The sequence below is a fragment of the Marmota flaviventris genome, chromosome 4 (assembly GCF_047511675.1).
Source record: "Marmota flaviventris isolate mMarFla1 chromosome 4, mMarFla1.hap1, whole genome shotgun sequence".
Classification (NCBI taxonomy): Eukaryota; Metazoa; Chordata; class Mammalia; order Rodentia; family Sciuridae; genus Marmota; species Marmota flaviventris.
The window spans coordinates 157,713,420-157,739,502 of record NC_092501.1 but is presented as its reverse complement, the minus strand read 5'-3'; the positions used below and the strand labels follow the sequence as shown (position 1 = coordinate 157,739,502).

General features: G+C 39.0%; 1 protein-coding gene across 1 annotated transcript in view; it reads right to left on the bottom strand.

Annotated features, from left to right (window-relative positions):
* Positions 1-26,083, bottom strand: part of Itgbl1 (integrin subunit beta like 1) — a 241,944-nt gene that overhangs the window by 101,384 nt on the left and 114,477 nt on the right. Inside the window, exons 4-6 of the mRNA XM_027938908.2 lie at positions 16,980-17,102; positions 13,151-13,291; positions 9,299-9,439 (exon numbers count right to left, since the gene is read on the bottom strand). Coding sequence (XP_027794709.2) covers positions 9,299-9,439; positions 13,151-13,291; positions 16,980-17,102 — 405 coding nt within the window. The remainder of the gene's footprint in view (positions 1-9,298; positions 9,440-13,150; positions 13,292-16,979; positions 17,103-26,083) is intronic.

Genomic DNA, 26,083 nt, shown 5'->3' with positions numbered 1-26,083 from the left:
TTAGCACATTTTCTTTGTCCATTCATCTATCAACAGACACTTAAGTTGTTTCTCTATTGTGAAGAATGCTATAATGAGCATGGGAAGGCAGATATCTGAGATAAAGATGTTACTTCCTTTGGATACATACCCACAATATATTAGGTCATATGGAAGTCGTATTTTTAATTTTCGGAGGAACTTCCATGTTTTTCATAATGGTCGTACCAATGTACCATGCCACCAACAATGGGTGTGTATTCCCTTTTCTCTACATCCGTGCCAACACACATTTTGACTTTTTATATTGGCATTCTCACAGGTGTGAGGTGATGATTTATAGTGGTTTTGATTGGCATTTCCTTGATGATTACTGATAGTCTGTACTTTTTTGTGTATTTATTGACCATTTATTTTCTTCAGAAAAAAAAAAGTCTATTCAAGCTTTCTGATCATTTTTAATTGGGTTATTTGATTTTTTACTATATAGTTGTATTAATTTTTATATATTTTGGATATTAACCCCTTATTGGATCTATGTCTTTCAAATATTTCCTTCCATTCTGTAGGGTGTTTTTTCCATTTTGCTGATTGCTTCCTTTGGTGTCTCAGAAACTTTTAAATTTGATATGCTCCTATTTATTTATTTTTGCTCTTGTTTGACTGTGTTTCTTGTGTCATACTGAAAAAAAAAAAAGTCACTGTGAAGCCCAGTGTCATGGGGCCTTTCAGCTTTGGGACTTAAGCCTGAGTCTTCCTGCCATCTTAGGTCGATTTTTGAGTATGCGGCAAAATAAGGATCTGATTTCATTTTATTACATGTGCATAGCAATTTCTCCAGTGCCATTTATTAAAGAGCTACCTTTCTTCCTGCTGTGTTTCCTTGATACAATTTTTATTGGTTCTTCTTAGTTATACATGACAGTACAATCTATTCTGATATATTTATACAAGCATGGAGTGTGTCTTGTTCTAATTAGGATCCCAGTCTTGTGGATGTATGTGATGATGGGATTCGCTATGGAGTACTCATATATGTACACAGGAAAGTTATGTCAGATTTATTCCACCACCTTTAGATCATTTTCTTAATTTCTTTTCTGGATATTTTGTTGAAGCAAGACCTGATCTTCTGGAGTATCCACACTTCACCTTCTTCTGCCATTTACTAAGTACCACATGTTTATGAGGCCTTTAGCTAAAACCAGTAGCCCCTGTGGAGTTCCCAGTCCTTAAAAAACAGCCTCATAGATACAAAAGAAGTCAGAAAAAATATTAAAATTTTGGACACTTTGACACAGTTTATAAAGAATGTGATGAACAGTGTATAATACAGCAAAAAACAACTCATCAATTGAATAGTGGGTTCGGCTCCTGCTTCTGCTAACTACAAAGTGGGGCTACTCGTGAGACCTCTCTGAAGTTCAGTTCTAAATTTTTAAACAGAAAAATAATACCTTATCTATCCACATTTATTGAGAAGTACAATGTGTATCTTAAAATGCTACATGACAATGAGCTGCTGTTATTTTTATTCATTTGAGCCCACGCATGTAACCAAGTAGAAGAAAGCCTGATCATTTCTACTGAGCTTTTCTCAACTCCTAATAAACATCCAGATATTCGTCATTGCAGACCAAAACCAAGTAGATTTCTATAATTGTTGCAAAAATGCATGAAGAATTTGAAGGCAATAGAAATAATGTACTTTTTAAAAGTCAACTGGGGTGATGCCGATGGGTGAGAACCCAGGCTGTTTGTCTTTGGCATCTGATTTAATGTAAATCATGCAGAATGCAAACTGGCCTTCAGTGAAGCCTGGTCCTTAGATCACCATTCTATGAGCTTTCTGGGCTCACCTTCTAGTTTGAAGAAACTGGCAATCCATATCTACCAGAGCTTTTCCCCATTTATTAACCTTGTTCTTAAGAAAATTCTATAAAATCACAGGTCAAAGTGAGGTAGCATGTTAGAGGTCATTGGATATAAATCTCTGATTGAATACCATATTCAATTCACTGAAGGTTTCTTGAGCACCTACTATGTAACAGATTCTATTCAACAAAGGTCTGTCATTAATCCTCTGACTTGGAGTTCATCATTTTAAAGGAATAAAATGTGATTGCTAATAAATACATATGGCATGAATATGATCATTTAGAACTTCCAAGAGAATTTTTCTAGTTTATATATATATATATATATATACACACACACACACACACACACACACAAACACACACACACACATAAAGAGTTCTGTCCCATAGGTTGTTTGGTTCCATGGCTTTTCACCATTTATCACACCTTAAGAAGTTTCTTTTCTTCTTTTCAATCCTCATGCAATTTAGGACAAACACTGTGATCAGAGATAGACTGAAAACGCATACATAAATAACAGTTTTTAAAATCCAAACCTTTACCATTTACAGTGTAATCAATTTCATTGTTTAATAGAGCCGTGACTTTAAAATGCTTGTAAACAAGAGGTTTCATTTCAGGGACAGTTAGATGTCTTAGGAAGAGGCTAGACAAAGCATAGAACATATTACCATTTGCGGAAGACTAGTTGACACTATAACAGCAAAACTGAAAAGCAGATTGGAGGAGGAAAAATCTTTACTTTTGGAAGTTTAAAATGGCTGTAAAAATCAGAACAAAATGTCTAGCAGAGGAGGGTGCCAGAAGTCTGTAGCTACCCAAGAGGAAGCCACCTGCTGCTGTGGCCCATCTGAATCCATGGCAGGGTATGTGGCTGTAAGAGGCTTCCCAACCCTGGGCAGGTAGAATGACACAGAAGCCTTGGGGGCAAAGGCAGGTGCTGAGCAAAGCCCATGACCAAGGAAGCGCCGTCCCAACTGTGGAGCTGGCACACATGTTCGGAGCAGTCACTTTCTATCCAAGCTCCATTCACATGTCGACATTTTAAAAAATTGTGGTAGAATAAACCAAATCGTCAAGATGATCAGAAGTTAACACAGTGAGATGTTCAGAGTTAGAAACCCATTCAGTGAATGTCAAAGGAAGTCAGGTTACCTGTGAAGGCCTTAATTGGTTTTAAAGGAAATGCAGATGCCCTATACTTGAAAGAAGAAATCTCTGGGAGTTCTTTGCTTTTAAGTCCGAGATCCCCTTTGCTCTCTTGTCACTCTGTTTCCCACAGTCAGCTTGCCATTCTCTAAGCCCTGTTCTCCTAAGGCCCTCTTATTACTGTACCTCTAATGTCCTATCCCTTTGCCATTTCAGTGCTTTGCTAAAATCACGGGGGAACAAAGGGTGCAGCTTATAAGCTCCTAGAGCATTACTTCCTGTGTACTGACTGCCATGTCACCAATGTCATTGAGGATTGTTCCAATAAACCCATGCTGAACTTTCAGTCATTGTCAACTTTAAGCAAAGCTGGGTGGAACACGTATGTGTCCTTACTTATTCCGTGAGTATGATGAGCCCTCGTTGCCTGTATTTCCCACCTCAACCTTGAACCTCAGTCTTTGCTTTAGCTACCCCAATCCTGTGGGTAACACCCCTGCCAACTGATGGCTGGCACACAGTAGGGCTTCATGAGATCAGGTTTCTGCTGTGCTTGGATGTGAGATGAGACTTTGCTCTGAACAACCAAGTCTCAAGGTGGAAGACTACTGTGGAGTCACCCACTTCTACGTCCTTCACATTTACCATCAGGATTCAGTATCCACTGAAAAGCACCAAGCTGAGCAGAGCAGGGACACTAAAATAGGAGTGACTTAGGTAAGCCACCCATAAGGAATGAAGTTCCTGAGAGCCACTGAACAGAGGATAACCAGCCTACAGGATAAAATAAGGGCAGGGGATGTTTTCTGAAGGCTTCATCACTTTGGGATTTTCTAAATCAACTTGTCTCAATGAAGATCATAGAAGAAGCAAGTGTATAAGTAATAGAGAGGACTCTAAAAATCTCATCTACCATAATGAAAAACAGTGTTAACAACAGCATTGCCTGACAAATACTTATTAAAGATTGACTGATGGGAGTTGAAACACATATATAATTTGGCTGTTTCGGTAATGAAAAATCATATACTACATTTTCCAAAAACTCAGTCATGTGTAATCAAAATAAATTTCAGATTGATAGAAATCCCACTTTAAATGAAACTGTCCATTTTCTACAAAATCCTTCATAAAACTAAATCAGTGGAGTCAGAAAAGCAATTAGAAATACAAATGATTAATACCGGAGTCTGAAGAAGCTGTTGAACCAGAAATGACTTGGACATACCAGTCATTGCACCCAGATTCTGAAGCAGGTATTGAGCCTTTCAGAGAAGACAGGAAATGGTGACATAGCAATTTATCTTCTGGAATTACTAGTTCCAATTTCAATATAAAAGGTATTCCAAAGAGAGAGCGGGGAAACATTTGGTAGGAGTAAAATCAGGAAGGTGAAAATGACTGGTTTTGACAGAGAAGAGTTTAGACATGATAAGATGTGTTCAGCATGAAAACCCTTCACATTGCCCTAGCACGTTACATCCGGGGCTTTTATAAACAAATAATCAGAACAGCATAAAAGAAGAAAATTAGCAGATTTTTTGTCCTTGATTTAGTTTTGCCACTATCCTCTTTGGGTCTCGTCTCAATTTATCTTTCAAATGAACAGAATGAGCCAAAGGAAATTTTATCACATTGATTTGGGATGTAATGCTTCCACGCGCGTTTGTCAAATCTTTGTGATTGTTAAGCCAGGAGGAGTTAATTTTATCGCTTCCAACAAGTATTCTTTAAGCTGTGTAGGCAGAGGATCAACAAAATAGAGATGAAAGATAGAGACTGATTTTGTTTATCCCTGATCTCAAACATCAGAATGATTTAAATAAGAGACCCACTTTCCAAGGATCTACATGCATGTATTCTCTCTCTCTCTCTCTCTCTCTCTCTCTCTCTCTCTCTCTCTCTCTCACACACACACACACACACAGACACACACACACACACACACACACACACACACACCAGTGAAAGGGCATCCAGTGCTCAATCTTGGCAAGAATTGCTGACTGTCAACGTGGTTACAGGGTTGTAATCTACACTGCCTGGACACGAGGGTTCACAGCATGACCGTCATCAGGTGGCACCCTGGCCTGAGATGACAGCAGCTAGACTTGCTCTCAGGCTACCCTAAGAAGGGTGTTGACAATAAACTGCAGTTTTTATTTATAACTATTATGCTTTTATGATTTTGAAATATCAGCCCAGGACAAATTCAGCTGATTCTACTCCGAGCAAACACTTTCTGCTACAGAGTATCTTTCTTTCTTTTTAAATAATAAAAATAATATAGCCATGAAAACATATCTAATGTTTACAAGGAAGTGCTTACAAAATAACATGCTGGCCATCAACAGGGAAAAGCTTCAGGGAAAAAATTAGACCTAACTAGTACTTGCTATTTTTAAAAATTCTATTCAAAGTATTGATTTTCCTGACAACACACTCTGAATATACCTAATCATTTCTATCAGTTTCTTTCCTCAGTGCTGTGGTAATCCACAATGATGAATTTCCCCACATAATACACTTCTATCAAATGAATCTATTTTCCAAACTATGCAACCCTAAGCCAAGATTCTTCTCACATACCCATCATTTTTGCAGGCAAGAGAATTTGAGAGATAAAGTTTAAGATCACACTATAGTGTATTTTTCCAATTATAGGATTTGGGGTAATAAACCAGGGCAATAAAGCACCATCAGAGATTCAGGATTTATTTCAGAATCAGGATGCAAATTGAGCATAACAAACAGAATAGTCAGTACATCAAGCCATGGCTGGTCACTGCAGTGTGTGTGTGTGTGTGTGTGTGTGTGTGTGTGTGTGCAAGTCATGATTGCGTGCAGGTGAATGGACAAACACACACAAATACCAAGTGGATGACAAACAAGAGGAATGAAAACAAAGAGAAAGAAAAAGGACTAATTAGGGGGCAGGAAGTGTGCTGCATCCTGTCTGACCCCATACCCATGAAGCCCTGGGTATATTCACATCTGCGTGAATTATTAATTAGATGAATGGACAGAGTGAGCATGAATGAAGAAAATGAGAATGCCAATTAAAAGCCTCAACTGAAACTAATCCACCCAGAGATTTCCCTTGGACTTAAATAAAACCAATATTCACAGGATGGCAAGAATGGCAGCTAAAAATAAAACTGCATTTCATCTGGGCCCTATTTCATCCCAGCCTGTGAGAATCTCTAGAGAATATTGATGTAACTGAATTACTTCTGTCTCATAACACAAAGACATTAACATACTCAATAATCAACTGCATGGTACCTGTCCTACCGTGAAACTTAGACTAATAATTAGGAAAATTGTAAAGTCTGGTAACTCTCGAAGCATAATACATAGAATTCTATAGATTTATTAAGAATGAGGAAATAGCCCAGAGATTGATACCTCCCCAGATCATTATGATGTCCAGAAAAGCTTAGCTCTATAGGAATTTGGGCATCCAGAGGATAGTTCTCACAAAGTAATTTATTTCCAAAATAAAGTAAAAGAACTTTGTTTCATCACCTGGAGATTAACTACATAATGACTTAGGCTGTACCTGTTTTCAGATGACACTCGATGGCAGTGTGAACCTCATCAAGGTATTTAATTTCTCTGGAATGATTTCCTTTTCTGTTAAAATGCAGATAAGAGTGTCTTTCTCCCAGAGTTAGTGCAAAAATACAATGAAATTATTTTGTATGAAGAGCTCTGTAAGAGTCTGACAGTGAGATCTCTGTTAATGTGAGTTTCTTATTTCTTTGATTCCATACTCTAAACCTGAGAGCCACACTCTGGAGGACTGGCCACACTTGTCTCACTTCAATCAAAGAACGATAAGATCACAATTACAGACTGAGGTCTCCTAGTAGCTCAAACTGCGGCTGACGGCCAGACACTTCTCCATCTCTGCCTGTCCACACCCGCGGCACAGAGGCCACATAGAAAAGGATGAAGTCAGCCAGGCACAGTGGCACATGCCTGTAATCCCAGCAGCTCAGAAAGCTGAGGCAGGAGGATCCAGAGTTCAAAACCTGCCTTAGCAAAAGTGAAGCACAAAGCAACTCAGTGAGACCCTGTCTCAAAATAAAATACAAAATTAGGCTGGGGATGTGGCTCAGTGGTCAGTGCCCTGGGTTCAATCCCGGGAGAGAGGGGTGGGGGGCGGGAAGGGTGAAGTCTTCTTTCCGGAGCTTTCCTGATTAACCCCACCAGCCATGCAGCCACAACTGCCCAACTGCCAAACTTCCTCTGCATCCTCACAAGCTAGGAAAGAAAGCAAAATTCAGGGAGAGGGAAACAGAGTGGAAGTGGGAGAAGGGGGAGAGGTGAAGTGGGAAATTCGATTCCAGCGAGCCCACCATGGGGACACCTGCTCAACCACAGCAGCTCTGAGCCTGGATAAGGCACGGGAGCAGTTAGCTTACGAAGAGACGCAAGTGTCAACTGAGTGCCATTCCTCGTTTTGTCCTCATGGTGACACAGACCAGCTCACAGGACCCTGAAGGTCACTGTAATGAATCTGTCAACACCACTTGAAAGTCAGAATCAAGGTTAGGAGTGTAGATTTAACAAGGAGAGTATATTCAGGTTTAAGGGGTGGGGGTGCCAAATCAGCAAATTACAAATGTAACTGTAAAATACAGCCTGATTTATTGTTCCTTTTGTTTTCTTAATTTAAACTGAAAAATCTACATTTGGCTTGCCAATGGTCTTCTATGCTCATGATGTCTGAGCACAAACTGGATGATAACTTCCTGTATGGTCCCCACTTTCAGTAAATGGTAAAACATCCACCCAGACAACAACACTAGAAATAGGACCCTAGCACCTGTCTGTCTAAATCATCACTAGCTCCCCGTTGCCTGTATTATAGAGCCTGGTTCTTCAGCACAGTAAAAAGTCGCCCCATTGTTCTTCCTCACTACCTTTACTTTGACCATCCCTTCCCTTCCTAGTTCATTCTGTTCATTTCAAACCCATTGTAATGCCAGGCACAGATCACACCCCTCCATTCCTCCGGCCTAGGATGCCCTTCTCACATTTCATTACTTGCAAACCCACCTTTCAAGGCAAAACCCCACATGTGTGTGACCCAATAGCATCCAACAATGCAGGAGCCTTGCCTGCATCACCACCTCTGTGAAGAGCCACCTCACCCTAATTAAAATGACAGCAGCCCCTCAATATGTGTTTGGCAGGTAGAAGCCACTCAATAGTTGCTAGCCATTTTATTACTGTTGTGTTGATATGATGATAATGAAGAATACTTATCTATATAATGGATGAGAGGGGTAAAAACAGAAAATAGTGTCCCAAAAATATTTAGCAAATGCTCTGGAGGAAGGAATCATTGAGGACGGAAATCCTTCTGCAGTGGCAAGTTTGAGCAGCGGGCTTTCTCGGCCTTTGAGGTTACATAATGGTGATTGCACAGGGAGGCACTTTTATCTCCCTTTGCTGGCAGACTTTCAGATCAGAGCAGCTTTCTATCTATCTCCATGCACCCACCAGTCTGTCGGGCTTAGAAATAAATGTATATGCAGATGCCTCTGCCCTCTGGATCGTCAAACATAACTGGACTGAAAATCTGTAACTGCATTTTTGCTTTTTGCTAAGTGACACTCTTTCAGATAGCTCTGACTGCCTTTTTATTGATGTTATTCAGTTTACCATTAGCTCTTCAGCTGTGTTTTTTTTTTTTCTTGGCATTTAGATCATGACATCCATCAAGTGAAGGATCATATTGGTTTCTTTTATTGATGGAACCAACAGCCCAGATGTTGCCCAGTCCCTGGCAAATAATATCTGCTCCATTAATATTTATGGTATAAGATTTTTGAATCCATTTATTGATATTCAACTCTAGCCTATATTACAGGATGATGGTGTAAAAATCCTATCAAAGAGTTGGTGCAGAGAAATATCCCCGACACTGTATTATCCTAAGGTTTGTAATATGCTACTGTGGTGTCCTGATGACAACTATCCTGTTCACGAAGCTGCTCTGGTGTCCTCAGAGTTGCACTGAGTGGGTATCTGGAGCTAATGGTCCTCTTCAGTGAGGAATTAGACTAATTTTAAGAAAGCACGTGGGCTTCCATCGTAAGCCTTGGCCAAATGTGTGAATTCTACAGAGTTTCCCAGGTTACGAGTAGGAGCTCTGCAAATGCCCAGAGCTGTAGAAACATTCGGTTTCTTCCACAGTGTCTTCAAGAATCGGAATCAATCTGGAAAAGAGTGAACAGCCTTTTTATGTAAAGATAGGAATGAGAGGAGCCCTTACCTGAACAGAAGTCATCGGAATACCGGTCGTAGACAGCTCTGCAGTCCCTTTCGTCACACTCACAGGTGTCCCCGTGAATGTCTCCCCAGTCCCCAGTTGGATCGACATCGTGGCAAGAACATTCACCACACACGCAAGTCCCTGGGTGGAAAAAGGAATTTCATCCAGGTGCAGTCGAGAAGAACCAGGAAAGAAAGCATCTCCCATGCTGCTGCTCTTTTTTACTTGGAAAATACACATTTCAGATAAACATGTTCTAAAATGGAAAATCACCCTCTGAATTTGGTAGCAGAGAGTCCTAACAAATAAACAACAACCACTCTCATCTTTGATCAGGTGAGACAGAGGGACTTGTCATTAGCACCGTGTTAGTTTCTCTCAAAGAAAATGCCACAACAACTAGCACAAAGTCATCTTTTCCCTCTAGAAGCTTACAGTCTGTTGGCCAAAAAGAAAGCTAGAGAAAGAAAAGAGCCAACAGTGAGAGCAGGGGCACTTGACATTTCGTCAACTAGGACATACACGTGTGTGAGTTCAGGAGGGAGGGGTCAGCGTGGGCTGGAGGGACAGAGGAGGAGGAGAACCTGAGGAGGCTGAAGGAAGCGGGAAGGTGGTGGTGGGCATGGGGGTCCCAGTGCCCGCAAAGGAAGACTGAGAAGTCAGTTTGCTGGAGAATGAGTCCAGGACATGGAGGATGCTCGGCGTCCAAGTGAGAAGTGTACCTCCGTCACTAGGATGTGTGCAGATCATCAGTAGCCATCTTTAGGGCAACAGCTGATCCTCTGGGGGCAAATAAAGTTAGATTTCTTTCCCCACATCTCCCCCCTTTATATCAAAATAAGTAGTAATTGAATGAAAGATTTAAATGTACAAAATAAAACCAAAAATACGAAAAAAAAAATCCTTTATTCAAACCCCCAAAGCAGAATTACTAAAACTATAAAAAGAGACAGATTTAACCCCATCAAAATCTGGATTTTGGTTCAGGAACAAAACAACTTAAAAAAAAAACACTAAAGAAGCTGATACAAACGTTCATATGTATGCCAAAAATAAGTGCACATTCACAAACATGAATATCTCTTAGGAATCAAGACATAAAGGTTAAATATACCTGAAGTAAAACAAGCAAAGACCAGGAACAACCTAGGAAATTTCATAGAGAAGGATGGATGGATCAGTGTAAGCAAGGATTACTAAGGGCCAGGCTGAGGCTTTAAAGCAGCGGTGAGCTGGGGTTACTCTGGATGCCTGGCTGTGGAGGCAGAAAGGACTGCCAGAATCCAGGGGTGGTACAGGGTAGGGCAAGAAGCATCTCCCGCTCTAAAGTGCAGGACAGAGCAGCAACTCTGGGTGGCACCTTCATGGAATGCACTCTAGATGTGGGGTATTGTCCAGCGAACTGTCCACTTCAATCAATACTTCCAACAGAAAGGAAAAGCACAACTCAGGAACATGAAATGTGATTATGTTACTGAAAAACAGCTAGTGACCGGGCATCCAGCAGAGGAGAATGAGTGTGGTAACAATGTGTGTGTCCGGTGGATTACAAAGCCCTCATTAGGAGCAATAATCAGCTTGTTGCTCTATGAACACGGGAAGAGAAGCAAAATATGTTACTCAATGAATAGAATCAAACTACAACCTGGTACGGATAGTATGATTCAATTTTTGTGTCTACTAAGAAGAAAGATAAAAGTAGTCATATTCCTTAGGAGGGTGTCATGGTTTTGATGTGAGGTGTCTGCACAAAAGCTCACATGTGAGACAATGCAAGAGGTTAGGGGTGAAGTGATTGAGTTATGAGAGTCTTAACCCAATCAGTGCATTAATCCCTGATAGGGACTCACTGGCTGGTAACTGCAGGCAGGTAGGGTGTGGCTGCAGGAGGTGGGTCCCTACTCTCCCCGTGCTTCCTGACCATGTCCTGGGCTGCTTTTCTCTGCCACATTCTTTCACCATGACATTCAGCTTCACCTTAGGCTCCAAAGAATGGAGTCAGCCATCTATGGACTGAGAACTCTGAAACCGTGAGCCCCCAAATAAACTTTACCTCCTCTAAAATCCTTCTTTTTTAATCTTTTGGTCACAGTAGTGAAAAAGCTGACTAATACAAAGGGCACGGGAGTCACACAAGTGAATTTGAAATTAAAATTTTAATAATAATTTAAATAAATAAGTACCCAAAAAAGTCATGTATCTAAATACAAAAGGATGCTATATCTGGTTGTTAAGATGATGTATCATTTTCCCTTTTCCCCTTATCCTCTATCACCTGAATTCTTTTTAAAAAAATGGATATGTTCTACTATCATAACAGTATAGATGATGGAGGACAGGGACCACTGGCCACTAGCTCCTCAGGCCTCGCATGAGACTGAGAGTGCCCCAGGTGGTGGACGACCAAGAACATTTCCCATCACCGGGTGGCTGTGCCTGCAACCTGGTGTTGGGCTAAAAATCAACCCAAGGCGAGTGTGAGCAGGGGCCAGTGTCTCTCTTGTCCCTAGGGAGGCGGTGATAAGAAAATGTGCCAGAGCAGACAGGAGCGTGCCTTCTGAGAGAAAAGGCCCATCTCAGTGCTCTGCGTTCCAGTCCCCTGAGCCTTCTGAGTTAGGAGCCTCACTTAGGCAGGCTGCAGGCAGTACCATGGAGAGGTGGCCCAGTGGGCGTTTCCAAGGGTCACCTGCCACTCAGAGCCCACACAGCTCTGTGGCAGAGCCTGTCCCTAACCACAGCCCAACCCACCTCGCTCCTGCCTCTCCTGGTTCAACATCTGAGCAGTCCCATTCCACAGCAGCACAGCTCAGGCTTCACACACTGACAACATGGGGTCTAGGCACCCTATCAAACCAAAAGGACTTGAGCAGAAAATATGTCCCTATACATGAAAAGAAGCACAGAGTGAATTAGTATGACAGACAGCAAGATCTAGTCCACGGAAAGAGAGGACTCTATGAGGTTGTGCTCTGAGTTTAGGATTCTTGATTTCCTCTTTCTATTACAGAACTTTGGCACATGGAACTCTTTTCTCAGTTTTTAAAGCTTTCCAGGTCAGCATGACCTATTACAACAAAAAATTTGTTTATGAAAATGAAAACAATAGTTTTCTCGCTTTCTAGAATTTTATCATTTTATAGAAGGAAACACAGCCATTATTTATGCCTCAAGATAGGCAATGGTCCAGTGTGGCCCTCTTTTATCTACCTCAAAGGGAAAAATAACAAAGATTTTAAAAACTGTCTAACAAATTTGATTTTACATCAACTATCAAGTAACTGTAGTTTATATTTTATCAGTGTGAACAAATTTTTAAAAAAATTCCTGCTTAAGATCAAGTTTAAATTTCACAGGGCTATCTGATGAATAGTTTCAATATCATGTTCCTATTACGGCAGACAGAAGTTAAATTCATCTACATCAATTCTACATTTTAGACAAGACTTGGATTTACTCATAATTAAAAGGAGAGGGTTTTCTGAATGCTCTCTGGATAATTAGATGCTCATACTGCCGATGGTTCTGTTAGTCAAGAGACATTTAGCAGAAGTATCTACAAGAATTGCCTTTTAGCTGTACTGTGCTATTTCTGGATGTCCGCCAAAGAAATTACTGTCCCTATGTCAACCGTTTGTTCAGTGAAGCTTAAAGAATGACAGCAACTTTCTTATCTTTCTGTTTTCTGCTCAGTAAAGAACAAGAAAGAGAAGATTGTTGGTAAGCACTGATTTACATCGAAGTAAATGACATAAAAGACAAGTCCCTCCCACACTGAAGGAAATGGAGAGCCGTGTTAACAATTAAGAGCTCTGTTTGCCTCCTGATGATGTAGTAGCGTTTACGATGACACACCTCTGTTACTGCAGACTCTGCCATCAGGAGCTGTGCATCTTCGCTTGCTTTCCCAGGGGGGGATGTCGCACTGGAATTCGCATTTGTCTCCATGCCAACCAGCCTCACAGTAACAGTTTCCACAGTAACACTTCCCATGGCCTGTACCCAAAAGAATTTTATACAGTGAGGAAAAAAGCAACTTTTCAAAGCAGTATTAGCTTTCCACGTCTTCCCAATTATTTTTGCCTTTTAAAATAATATGAACCCCACATTCCTTACTTAAAATAATCAGATTATATAGTTTTCCTTCAAAACATCATGATTACACTTATCCCAGCATAACTATGTAAATAGAGTAAGCTAGGGTGTCTTTTAGCTTGACCTACACAGACAGCAGACCCAACCAAAAAGTATTTCTAAAGAAATGATGTGAATGACTATGAGAATCTATTACTTTGCCATCTCAGATGCAAGCATCAAACGCCAATGAATGCACGCATCCACTCTAAGGGCATTTCTTGGATTAGTTGTTACATTAGTTTATTTGAGATCCACTACTGGGGAAACAATGGCACATATTTACTTAGATAAACATTATTAATGACTGAAACATTTTGAAGCCAGAGGAAATATTTCATCTTTCCATTCAACTGTGTCGCACGAGCCGTTGTGTTTTACCACATGGAAAAAAGGTTTCCAGCTAAGTCAGCGCTGAGTCCTGATTTAGACCAATAAAGTACTGTGGGCTCTCACTCTCACAATCAAATTCTTCCCCTGTGTCAACGAGACACAAATGACAGTTGGGGATACCTGTCATCTTGGGTGCAGGGGCCACTGGTTCAGCCCCTATTCATCCCCAAATCCCTTCTGGCACCCTCTCTTCTTTGTGGGTATGCCATCCCAGTATGAATGAACGTTCTTATTCATGTTTTGTTTCTTAGTCTATTCTTTCTACGTTAGACGAGTTCGTATTTATCTGTCTATGGAAAAAGTTTTTGTTCCTCCAACTTTCTTCTCCTACAGCCAAAATGACAGAGGACCCATGGAAAACTGACTGTGGAGCAATTTTTCAACCTCTTCAAAGCATATTTTTCATTCTAACATATGGCATCTCTAGTCAATGACAAAAGCATTAGTAGGGCCTATGAAACTCCCATAAAAAGTAGAAAACACAGAATATTCTAGTCTCCAGTACCACTGGTATTTAACAAATGGTGTTTAACACTTCCATCTAACAGATGTGCATTCAGGAGACAGAGAAAGAGTGATGAAGAGGAAAAGCACTCTAGGAATAGAGAGGAGAAAGGACTTAAGAGTAATGTCATTTCTTATCTAAATGAGTAAGTTGACGAATCCATAGAAACCTCCTAAACCCATAGACAATGGCCATTTCTATAACACAATTTGTTATTTAATTTGATCCCTTAAACAAATGCAAAGGATATTAAATGATTTAAGCAGCAATAAAACATAGTGTTCATACTATGTTAAAGTTATACTATGTTAAAACTATAAAGTATGTTATAGTTTTATTTATTAACAGAGATATCTATGTGCACACACAATGAAATTACATTTATAGCTATATCACAAACCTCAGGAACTTGAGGAGATACTACAAAAAAGCATGATTGCATTCACTTTTCTTCTTATGAATCAAGTTTTAGAAAATTCCATCAACTTCTTAGGATTATAGAAATTACTAGCTGTTTAATGTCATGAAATTTTCACATATGGTTTTATATATATATATATATATATATATATATATATATATATATATAATGTGTGTATACACACTTAAAATATATATATATATATATATATATATATATATAATATATATTATATATACATATTAAGGATAACCATAATACTAACAAATAATCATAAAGATAATTAATTTATACCCACATTCTTTATATATTTATAAAATTCAGTTCTGAATTAGGGTTCTATTAAGAAATCATGGTGTTAAGGGTGAATAAGAAAACAAAAATTATGTAAAGCTACACCTGCCTGAGATAGAAAAAAATTAAACAGAGCTTATATAAGTCAAATGAAAACATTGTAACAATACACACTGTGACAACTGATATAAAATGTAAGCTTTAGGACAACATATATTCTGTGCCATAAACATAACTCTGCACTGTGTAAACTGATAGAGCAAGAAAATCTCTTTATATAGTGCTTCATGGATGGACTACAGAATCATCTTTCAACAGATTGGTTTCATCTGAATGACAATAACATGGAAAGACCTACCATCCTAGACAATGTCATCCCCAGAGGCTCTTTACTAGGTTCTGGTATCTGTGGACAGAAACTTCCCAGAAAATTGCCTAAGCTCCAAAAGTGAAAATAACAAGAAGAAAGAATGAAGTTGAACACTTCCTGTCGTGCTGTTTCAAGTTAAATTTGCGTATTTCCACATGCAGATGGACCAGGCTTTGGTGATGTTTGTTGGGACACCTTGGCCCTGCAGCACACACTCCTTTCTTATTTTTTCATCTGTAGTAATTGGAAATCAAATATCAAGATGACAAATACATAATATCTGTGGGAAGAATTATCTAGCTTTTCTAATTATTTTGGACTGAACCCTTTAGGGGAATTTTCAGAGACATCTAGATGAGGTCACTAACATAGAAAAATAAATTAAAGATTCTGGGTTTTTGTTGTTGTTGTTGTTTGTTTGTTTTTATACCGGTGGGTTCTGTAGCCAGGAGACCAGGAAGAAGGAAAGACAAAGCTAAAGCAAGAATATCTGGAGGAGGCTACCGTGGGAACAAAAGCAATGCAAGGGGACAAAGGGACGGATTGCCACGTGCTGGCCTATTGGATCCTGATTCTCCAGGGAAACACTCTCTGAAACCACCTTTTCCACATACAAGACAAGATTCCACGGACTGCAATCCTGAAGGGCATGAGTGAAATACAAGTTTCACAACAGGAGAGAGGGATTTGCCTCTCTGAAGTGATTCTTGCTACTCTCTGCTTCACTCTTGTGACAGTCAAGATTGCATATGAGACATCTGGGCCCAACTTGTGGGTGGAAGGATGGGAGAAGGAGGCTCTTCCCATGAGCTGCAGACTCCCAGGTATGAGTCTGTGCTGAGTGGTGAGGGGTCAAGACCATTCTTTTCAGAGTCAGTCAGAAAGGAGTCTGAATTCTACCATGAATGGGGGAATGACTGTGGGTAAATTGTCCAATTTATCCAACGCCCCGTTTCCACATCTGTCCCTGTGGTTAGACGTAACTCTTACTCTAGAGTGATCTGTGAGATATGACATTATGAGTTTGAAGCATCTGTTGCAGTCCTAGCACTAGGAAACCTACAAGAATTAGTGCAATAGGAAAACAGCTTGAATAATGATGGTTGTAGAAAAGTTTGTAGAAGAGGTTATCTAATCAGATATGGGGCTGGCTATGGGAGGTAGGTTCTAGGCTAACAGCCTAGTGAACTGCCATTTACTCAACAGGACACAAAACTCTCTGAAGGTTTATGATTTAAAAACAGAATGAAATTAAAATATAAAGTCAAGAGATAGGATTAAAGAGAATAAGAACAGCTAAGGTGAAAAGGAGAAAGATGACGTTCCATTTAAACCACTTCAGAGCCCTGCAGATGGTGCACTACCATAATGATGTGGCTCTCCTCCAGGGACAATCAAGTTTCACATTGAAAAAGCACTAGCCACTCTAAGTGCTTTAGGCTAACTCCCTTCTGTATTTCCCAAATAAGCAGGTTCAAATTCAAATAGCACACCAGAGCAGAAACCTATGTGGAGACAAAAGTATGGTAAAAGTACTTCAATAAATTTCTACAGTTAATATACTTACCTCCACATATCTCTTCTGTTTCATCATCTATGCATTCTCTGTCATCACACTCACAGAATTTACCATAAACAAGGCCATTTCCATCCGAATCGTCACATTTACACCTGCCACAGTGACATGTACCTAAACCATTAAAACAAAGAAAGATTGTTTATTATGTGCACATAAGTTACAGCTAATAAAGTTCTTGTCTTGTTTCTTTCAGGTGAATACACAATTCAGTATTCCAGTTATGCATTTCTGTGGGTACGATGAGGTTGAAAATAAGCTATTCCTTTTTGAGATTGCCATGGCACAGCATTATATTTTATATTATGCAGCTCTTATTATTGACCTCTAATAGTTTAATGAATATAATTTGACCTCTTCAGTGCAGAGGTTGTCCCTTCAACTGATGCATAAATGAATATCTGCTGATTACACCTGAGTCTGAAGTGAAATAAAGCAGAAAATTTGAAGCATTGTGAGGAAAGTAACTTTGCTTATCTTTCTCACCAGGATTTATTCAATGCTTTGCATAATGTTTGAGCACACTATTTACATAATAATATTTTTGGAATTAATTTCTTATCCAATGCATGAATGGAAAGCATATACACCTCTGATAATTTCACATCCTCAGCATGAACTTACACCTTTGCTCTTAATGACAATAAGACCTAGTGGGTTTTCTTAGGCATAGATTCCTGGAGTGTCACAGAATCTCAAAGCAGCTCAGAGTGATAGAGACACTGGAGTCATCTCGTCTACCATAGCCATGTGCTTATGCAATTCTGAAGATCTGATTACATTCCCCAAGAATGATTTCATTGACAGTAATATCACATTCAGATGGTACCAGAGATAAGATGTCTTCTTAAGAAAAGTGTACTTTTATATATATTCCATGTTTAATTGGTTATCATAGCTATAACTATATAAAATTAAGACTTTATCATCCATCAGATTCTACTCTAATCTCTGGAAATCCAACAGTTCAAGTCAGCCATAATCCTCTTCTCAGAGCTAGAAATCAATGTGATAAAATAGAGAAGTGCAAAGTGCTGCAAAAACACATAGCAAGGGGATTTAGCTGAGACCTGGAGGCCAAAGGTAGAGTTCCGCAGGAAGCAGCTGAAAACTGAGAGCTGTTTTAAAAAAATCGCTAAGCGAAGTGAGTGGCAAAGAGGTTCAGTTACAGCAAGAGACAACAGCAAAGGTTCAGGGGCAAAAGAGGATAAAAGGAACAAACTCACAGAACTTTGAGTTTACAAAATGACGTGAAAAGTGTAACAAAAGGGGCAGTGGGTGCAAGTTTTATAGGTCATGCCAAAGAATTCCGACTTTAATCCAATAACAAGAAGTCACAGAAGTGGTCTCAGGAAGGGTTAATGAGACCAGGTATGAATTTATACCAGGTGCTCTGGTTGTCACATGGAGAATAAATTGAAATGAGGCAAAAGTGGACATGAAAAGAAGTTAAGAGGCAGTTATATGTGTCTGCAGGAAAGAAGGTAGACACCAGGTGGAAAATGGCAGTGAGTTTAGAAAGAAATAAACATATTTGGGGAAATTTCAGGAGAAAGAACACACAGCATGTGGTGGCTGATTGGAGAGATGAATGAGGGGGAGGAAACAAAGATGCTATTTGGCTTGATCGACAGGATATTAGCAATTCTGGATGTGGTGCACTGGAAAAGTATGGACTCCAGATTAAGGTAGACATATAATTGAATCCAGGTGTTAATCCTCTCTGGCTATGCATTTTCAAGATCACTTTCATTTCTCTCTTTCAGATTATAGATGTGCAAATAGATGTGCTCTAGCTCCTCAAATACATTGTCTGATTATTTTTCTAAAATCACTGCTGTGTATAGTCCATAAGAGGCTTTCAGAAAAATTTGAGTCCTCCCTCCCCTCTTATACCACTAAGATATTGAGATATCATTCCTATTCCAAATACTTTCTCCAGATTCACCTTATATTTGTGGGTCCTGAAATGCCCTTGTTTTTATGTCTTCTGTGTGATTCTAGGACCCAGATCATTTGCAATTTACTATTATCTATAGGTGTTTTTCTCTCATAAGTACCTATAAATGATGATTATGCAGAATTTGAGTTTGTTATTTTCTAGCTTGAGAATGTGCATGTGAATTTGACTTTTATTAAACTTCATTTTTTGTGTTTATTTCCTGAAAACTATTTTACTTTTATAAAAGTTATTTGAAAAGAGGTAGACTTTAAATTTTTGGGTGCATTATAATTATACATAACAGTGAGATTCATTATGCCATATTTATATGTACATGTAACATAATTTATCTATCTCATTCCCCAGGACCTTCCCTTTCCATCCCCTCCCCTTGATTTGCTTGCTCTGCTCTACTTATTTCCCTCTTATAATTGTTATTGCTATTTTAAATAGTTTATACACACCTATATGGGATTCCTCTCAGTATATTTGTACATAGACATGGCATAATTTTGTTATTTTATTCCCAGTATTTTCACATACCCTTCCCTTCTCCCCCTGCCTTTTTTATCATCTTTTTCTACTCTATTAATTCCCTTCTATTTTAGTAAGATTCCCTTTGTTTTTATTTCTTTCTGTCCTTTATGTCTAACTTCCATGCATGAGAGAAAAACATTGGACCCTTGGCTTTCTGGGTCTGCATTATTTCACTTAGCATGATGTTCACCATCTAATGTTACAGTTCATGATGTTGCTTCATCTATTTTTTTCTACCATCCTTTTTTTATTTCATATTTATTCATTCATCTTCTCAGCCTCTCTCATATTTAGTCATTAAACTGTCTGGTGACCTATGTTGTTTTCAGCAAAAATGCTGTAGGAGATAATAAGATTAATAGCATTAAATAAACCACAGACCAGGAAGAAAGTTATCATTGATAAGATATACACATATATATCTTGCGTAATCATACACTATAAAGCCATTAGGGTTTGTGTGTGTGTGTATGTGTGTGTGAGTATAGACAGAAGATGCATGACACAAAAGCATCTGTAACAGATTTGAGGCAAATGCTATGCAGAAATGATAAACCTCAGGCTGGCTGTGAAGAAGGGAGGCAGAGAGAAGGAGTCAGTTCTTGAGTTGGCACCTGTATATGGGTAGAATTCCAACAAGTGAGGATGAAGAACAGATTTTTGATGTTGAGGGAAATGCCTAGCATAGGGAATAAGAATGGAAATAAAGAATCTGACTTGAGTCTGGGGAAAAGGTAGGCTAAAGGCAAACAGTGGAGACCAAGATCACAGGTCAGGGATTTAAGATTGCCTGCTGGAATAAAAGGAGTCTGCTATGCTTGGGAGCAGAGAGTAACTTGGTCAGGGCTCTGTACGCAGAAGGTGTCCTGTTGTCTATTTTTTGCTTTTTATTGACATCCATCCTCCCACCCCCGAAAGGTGGAAAGAAACAGCCTGTGCTTCTGAATTCTGCAACTCCTCCCCAATGTCCCCCACCAGCAGACTCACTCTCATCCACACGTGCGAACTGTTCCTGGCTGGTGTGGGAAGTTTACAATAGCTCAGAGACTTCCTGTTTCACCCATCCAGCAGAATTCACAACTGAGCCTCCAAGACATGGCATATGGACGCCCAGGCAAAAGTGCCAGACTCCTGTGTTCGGGCTGTGTCATGCTGCTTCTCTTTCTTGGTTGCCAGTTAACTCACTCTAGGATTGGTCTCCTGCTTTATACCAGATTATTTTAGCTCTGGTTTTTCATGCAGCCTAATATAGCCGACTAGGATGACTTACCAGACTTGAACACCAGTCCACATCCCTGTGCCAAGGTGCTGGAGCCTCCCCTCGCTCTACACATTACCACTTTTATGGGTTTCTCACAGAGATAGTTGGTCCCCAACTCTATCTCATCCTGCTCTTCAGTCTTATGCCCAACCCATTTATTTCCTCTTTCCCTGCTGCTCCAAGCTACTTGTAGAGGACCACATTGAAATATGAAACAGAAAGATTACAAGAGAGAGGCTTTAGGCTAATGAAATTTGTAGGAAGTGGCCTGAAATGGGCTGGTGGAAGTGGGTATTAGAAGACAGACAGGTGAGAATGAGATTGCTAAATAGGAAAGACTTACATATTGAGATGGAAGTGTGAAGGAAAAGGTTCAAAGTAACATTGAGCATAAATTTACCCCTTGGCCCCATAATCTCACTCCTGATCAATTACACTGAAAGATGCACCTCCAAAAATACGAAAATACACATGGACCAGACAATTCCATGCATTATTATTTGCAATTTGAAAATATCAAAAACTCCAGATGCCAAAGCATAGGAGATTGAATAAGTCATGCCACATTCAGACAATTCAGTACTATGGTTTTGAAAAAAGAATGAGAAAATTTTCTATGAACTGATACATAGTGAATTCCAGGATATAATGTTGAATGGCAAAAGCAGATTTGCAGAAGAACATAGTGTGCTATCTTTTGTATAGGGAAAAAAAAGAAAAACGTAATAATATATCCATATATCTATTTATCACTACAAAAAGAAACACTGTGCAGGCAAAGCAGAAAGCAATGAAGCTGATTCCCCAGGATGCTGAGAGTAAGGTAGAAAGCTTTGGAGGAGAGTGATGATTCTCTGAGGACTCTTCTGCATACATGTGACTTCTGGAAATGTGCTCTGTGTACTGTGCATTACAAAATATAACTATATTAATGAACAAAGGAAAGGAAGGGGAAAAAACTAAAACTGAAAATAATACAAACTAAAGATGCTCAATTGTACTTCAACTTACTATCATAACCACACTAATGGGGAGAAAATAAAAGGAATCCAAGTAACTTATGAATGCAGCATTTGATGACATACTCTAATCTTAGGCACGATTAGGGCTAAATGAGGGTGGGGAGGGGGTATATGGGGAACAAATCTTGGTCTTTTTTGGTAGATTTGTTTTGTATTGTTGTGCATATGAAGCAATTCTGCAAACAATTGCAGATGAAGCATAGGATTGAAAAAATGAGATATGAATTTTGGTATATGAAAATATGGAATGGGGAAAGCAAGAAATTACCCATGTGGGTGGACTGGAATTGAATATATTGGTGTAAAATCATTATTTCTTACACACATACACACGTGTGCTTCTATGCCTGTAGATATATGTATGGAAATTCATGCATGTATGCATGTGTATGTACCTGCATGTATTTAGTAGTGTTAATGTAAATTAGAGAACAGGTTTTAAGAATCCCTGATCCCTGAGCAGGTAAAATCAGTTAGGACTCATGAGTGACCTTAACCTTTCTTGATTGGTAAAAATGTGTGCAACTTATCTTGTATTTGGGAAAAAATTAAAATAAACATTAATATATGTATTTATCTCTACAAAAGGAAATACATGTGTATTGAGATATTTCTTATAAATCTCAACATTGGAAAAAAAGAGAAAAAACAGAATGTGAGCTCAACCACTCAAAAGCAAACAGAAAACTTATCATCCTTTTTTTTTTTAATTTTTTATTGTTGGCTGTTCAAAACATTACATAGTTCTTGATATATCATATTTCACAATTTGATTCAAGTGGGTTATGAGCTCCCATTTTTACCCCATATACAGATTGCAGAATCACATCAGTTACACATCCATTGATTTACATATTGCCATACTAGTGTCTGTTGTATTCTGCTGTCTTTCCTATCCACTACTATCCCCCCTCCCCTCCCCTCCCCTCCCCTCTTCTCTCTCTGCCCCCTCTACTGACATTCGTTTGTCCCCCTTGTATTATTTTTCCCCTTCCCCTCACTTCCTCTTGTATGTACTTTTGTATAACTCTGAGGGTCTCCTTCCATTTCCATGCATTTTCCCTTCTCTCTCCCTTTCCCTCCCACCTCTCATCCCTGTTTAATGTTAAACTTCTTCTCATGCTCTTCGACCCTACTCTGTTCTTAGTTACTCTCCTTATATCAAAGAAGACATTTGGCATTTGTTTTTTAGGGATTGGCTAGCTTCACTTAGCATAATCTGCTCTAATGCCATCCATTTCCCTGTAAATTCTATGATTTTGTCATTTTTTAATGCAGAGTAATACTCCATTGTGTATAAATGCCACATTTTTTTATCCATTCATCCATTGAAGGGCATCTAGGTTGGTTCCACAGTCTAGCTATTGTGAATTGTGCTGCTATGAACATCGATGTAGCAGTGTCCCTGTAGCATGCTCTTTTTAGGTCTTTAGGGAATAGACCGAGAAGGGGAATAGCTGGGTCAAATGGTGGCTCCATTCCCAGCTTTCCAAGAAATCTCCATACTGCTTTCCAAATTGGCTGCACCAATTTGCAGTCCCACCAGCAATGTACAAGTGTACCCTTTTCCCCACATCCTCGCCAGCACTTGTTGTTGTTTGACTTCATAATGGCTGCCAATCTGACTGGAGTGAGATGGTATCTTAGGGTGGTTTTGATTTGCATTTCTCTGACTGCTAGAGATGGTGAGCATTTTTTCATGTACTTGTTGATTGATTGTATGTCCTCCTCTGTGAAGTGTCTGTTCAGGTCCTTGGCCCATTTGTTGATTGGGTTGTTTGTTCTCTTATTGTCTAATTTTTTGAGCTCTTTGTATACTCTGGATATTAGGGCTCTATCTGAAGTGTGAGGAGTAAAGATTTGTTCCCAGGATGTAGGCTCTCTATTTACCTCTCTTATTGTATCTTTTGCTGAGAAAAAACTTTTTAGTTTGAGTAAGTCCCATTTATTGATTCTAGTTATTAACTTTTGTGCTATGGGTGTCCTATTGAGGAATTTGGAGCCCGACCCCACAGTATGTAGATCGTAGCCAACTTTTTCTTCTATCAGACGGCGTGTCTCTGATTTGATATCAAGCTCCTTGATCCATTTTGAATTAACTTTTGTGCATGGCGAGAGAAAGGGATTCAGTTTCATTTTGTTGCATATGGATTTCCAGTTTTCCCAGCACCATTTGTTGAAGATGCTATCCTTCCTCCATTGCATGCTTTTAGCCCCTTTATCAAATATAAGATAGCTGTAGTTTTGTGGATTGGTTTCTGTGTCCTCTATTCTGTACCATTGGTCCACCCGCCTGTTTTGGTACCAGTACCATGCTGTTTTTGTTACTATTGCTCTGTAATATAGTTTGAAGTCTGGTATCGCTATACCGCCTGATTCACACTTCCTGCTTAGCATTGTTTTTGCTATTCTGGGTCTTTTATTTTTCCATATGAATTTCATGATTGCTTTCTCTATTTCTACAAGAAATGCCGTTGGGATTTTGATTGGCATTGCATTAAACCTATAGAGAACTTTTGGTAATATCGCCATTTTGATGATGTTAGTTCTGCCTATCCATGAACAGGGTATATTTTTCCATCTTCTAAGATCTTCTTCTATTTCTCTCTTTAGGGTTCTGTAGTTTTCATTGTATAAGTCTTTCACCTCTTTTGTTAGGTTGATTCCCAAGTATTTTATTTTTTTTGAAGATATTGTGAATGGAGTGGTTGTCCTCATTTCCATTTCAGAGGATTTGTCGCTGATATACAGGAATGCCTTTGATTTATGCGTGTTGATTTTATATCCTGCCACTTTGCTGAATTCATTTATTAGCTCTAATAGTTTCTTTGTAGACCCTTTTGGGTCTGCTAGGTATAGAATCATGTCATCTGCAAACAGTGATAATTTAAGTTCTTCTTTTCCTATTTTGATGCCTTTAATTTCTTTCATCTGTCTAATTGCTCTGGCCAGTGTTTCGAGAACTATGTTGAACAGAAGTGGTGAGAGAGGGCATCCCTGTCTTGTTCCAGATTTTAGAGGGAATGCCTTCAATTTTTCTCCATTCAGAATGATGCTAGCCTGAGGCTTAGCATAGATTGCTTTTACAATATTGAGGTATGTTCCTGTTATCCCTAGTTTTTCTAGAGTTTTGAACATAAAGGGATGCTGTACTTTGTCAAATGCTTTTTCCGCATCTATCGAGATGATCATATGGTTCTTATTTTTAAGTCTATTGATGTGGTGAATAACATTTATTGATTTCCGTATATTGAACCAGCCTTGCATCCCAGGGATGAATCCTACTTGATCATGGTGCACAATTTTTTTGATATGTTTTTGTATCCGAGTGGCCAGAATTTTATTGAGGATTTTTGCATCTAGGTTCATTAGAGATATTGGTCTGTAGTTTTCTTTCTTTGAAGTGTCTTTGTCTGGTTTAGGTATCAGGGTGATGTTGGCCTCGTAGAATGAATTTGGAAGTTCTCCCTCTTTTTCTATTTCCCGAAGTAGCTTGAAAAGTATTGGTATTAGTTCCTCTTTAAAGGTTTTGTAAAACTCTGCTGTATACCCATCCGGTCCTGGGCTTTTCTTAGTTGGTAGTCTTTTGATGGTTTCTTCTATTTCCTCAATTGATATTGGTCTGTTTAGGTTGTCTATATCCTCCTGACTCAATCTGGGCAGATCATATGACTTAAGAAATTTATCTATGCCTTCACTATCTTCTAATTTATTGGAGTATAAGGATTCAAAATAATTTTTGATTATCTTCTGTATTTCTGAAGTGTCTGTTGTGATATTGCCTCTTTCATCCCGTATGTTAGTGATTTGAGTTCTCTCTCTTCTTCTCTTCGCTAGCATGGCTAAGGGTCTGTCGATTTTGTTTATTTTTTCAAAGAACCAACTTTTAGTTTTGTCAATTTTTTCAATTGTTTCTTTTGTTTCGATTTCATTGATTTCAGCTCTGATTTTAATTACTTCTTGCCTTCTACTTCTTTTGCTGTTGTTTTGCTCTTCTTTTTCTAGGATTTTGAGATGAAGTATGAGATCATTTATTTGTTGATTTTTTCTTTTTTTAAGGAATGAACTCCAAGCAATGAATTTTCCTCTTAGAACTGCTTTCAATGTGTCCCATAGATTCCGATATGTTGTGTCTGTGTTTTCATTAATCTCTAAGAATTTTTTAATTTCCTCCTTGGAAAACTTATCATCCTTATATAACCAGGGTCTTCCAATGGGATTGACCAAAAAGGAAAATTTACAACTGTAACCAATTAAATATTTCATTTGCTTTACTTGTATTTTGGTCAAAGCCTTCCATTTGCATTCTCTCAGTGCTTCTGAACCACCTCTG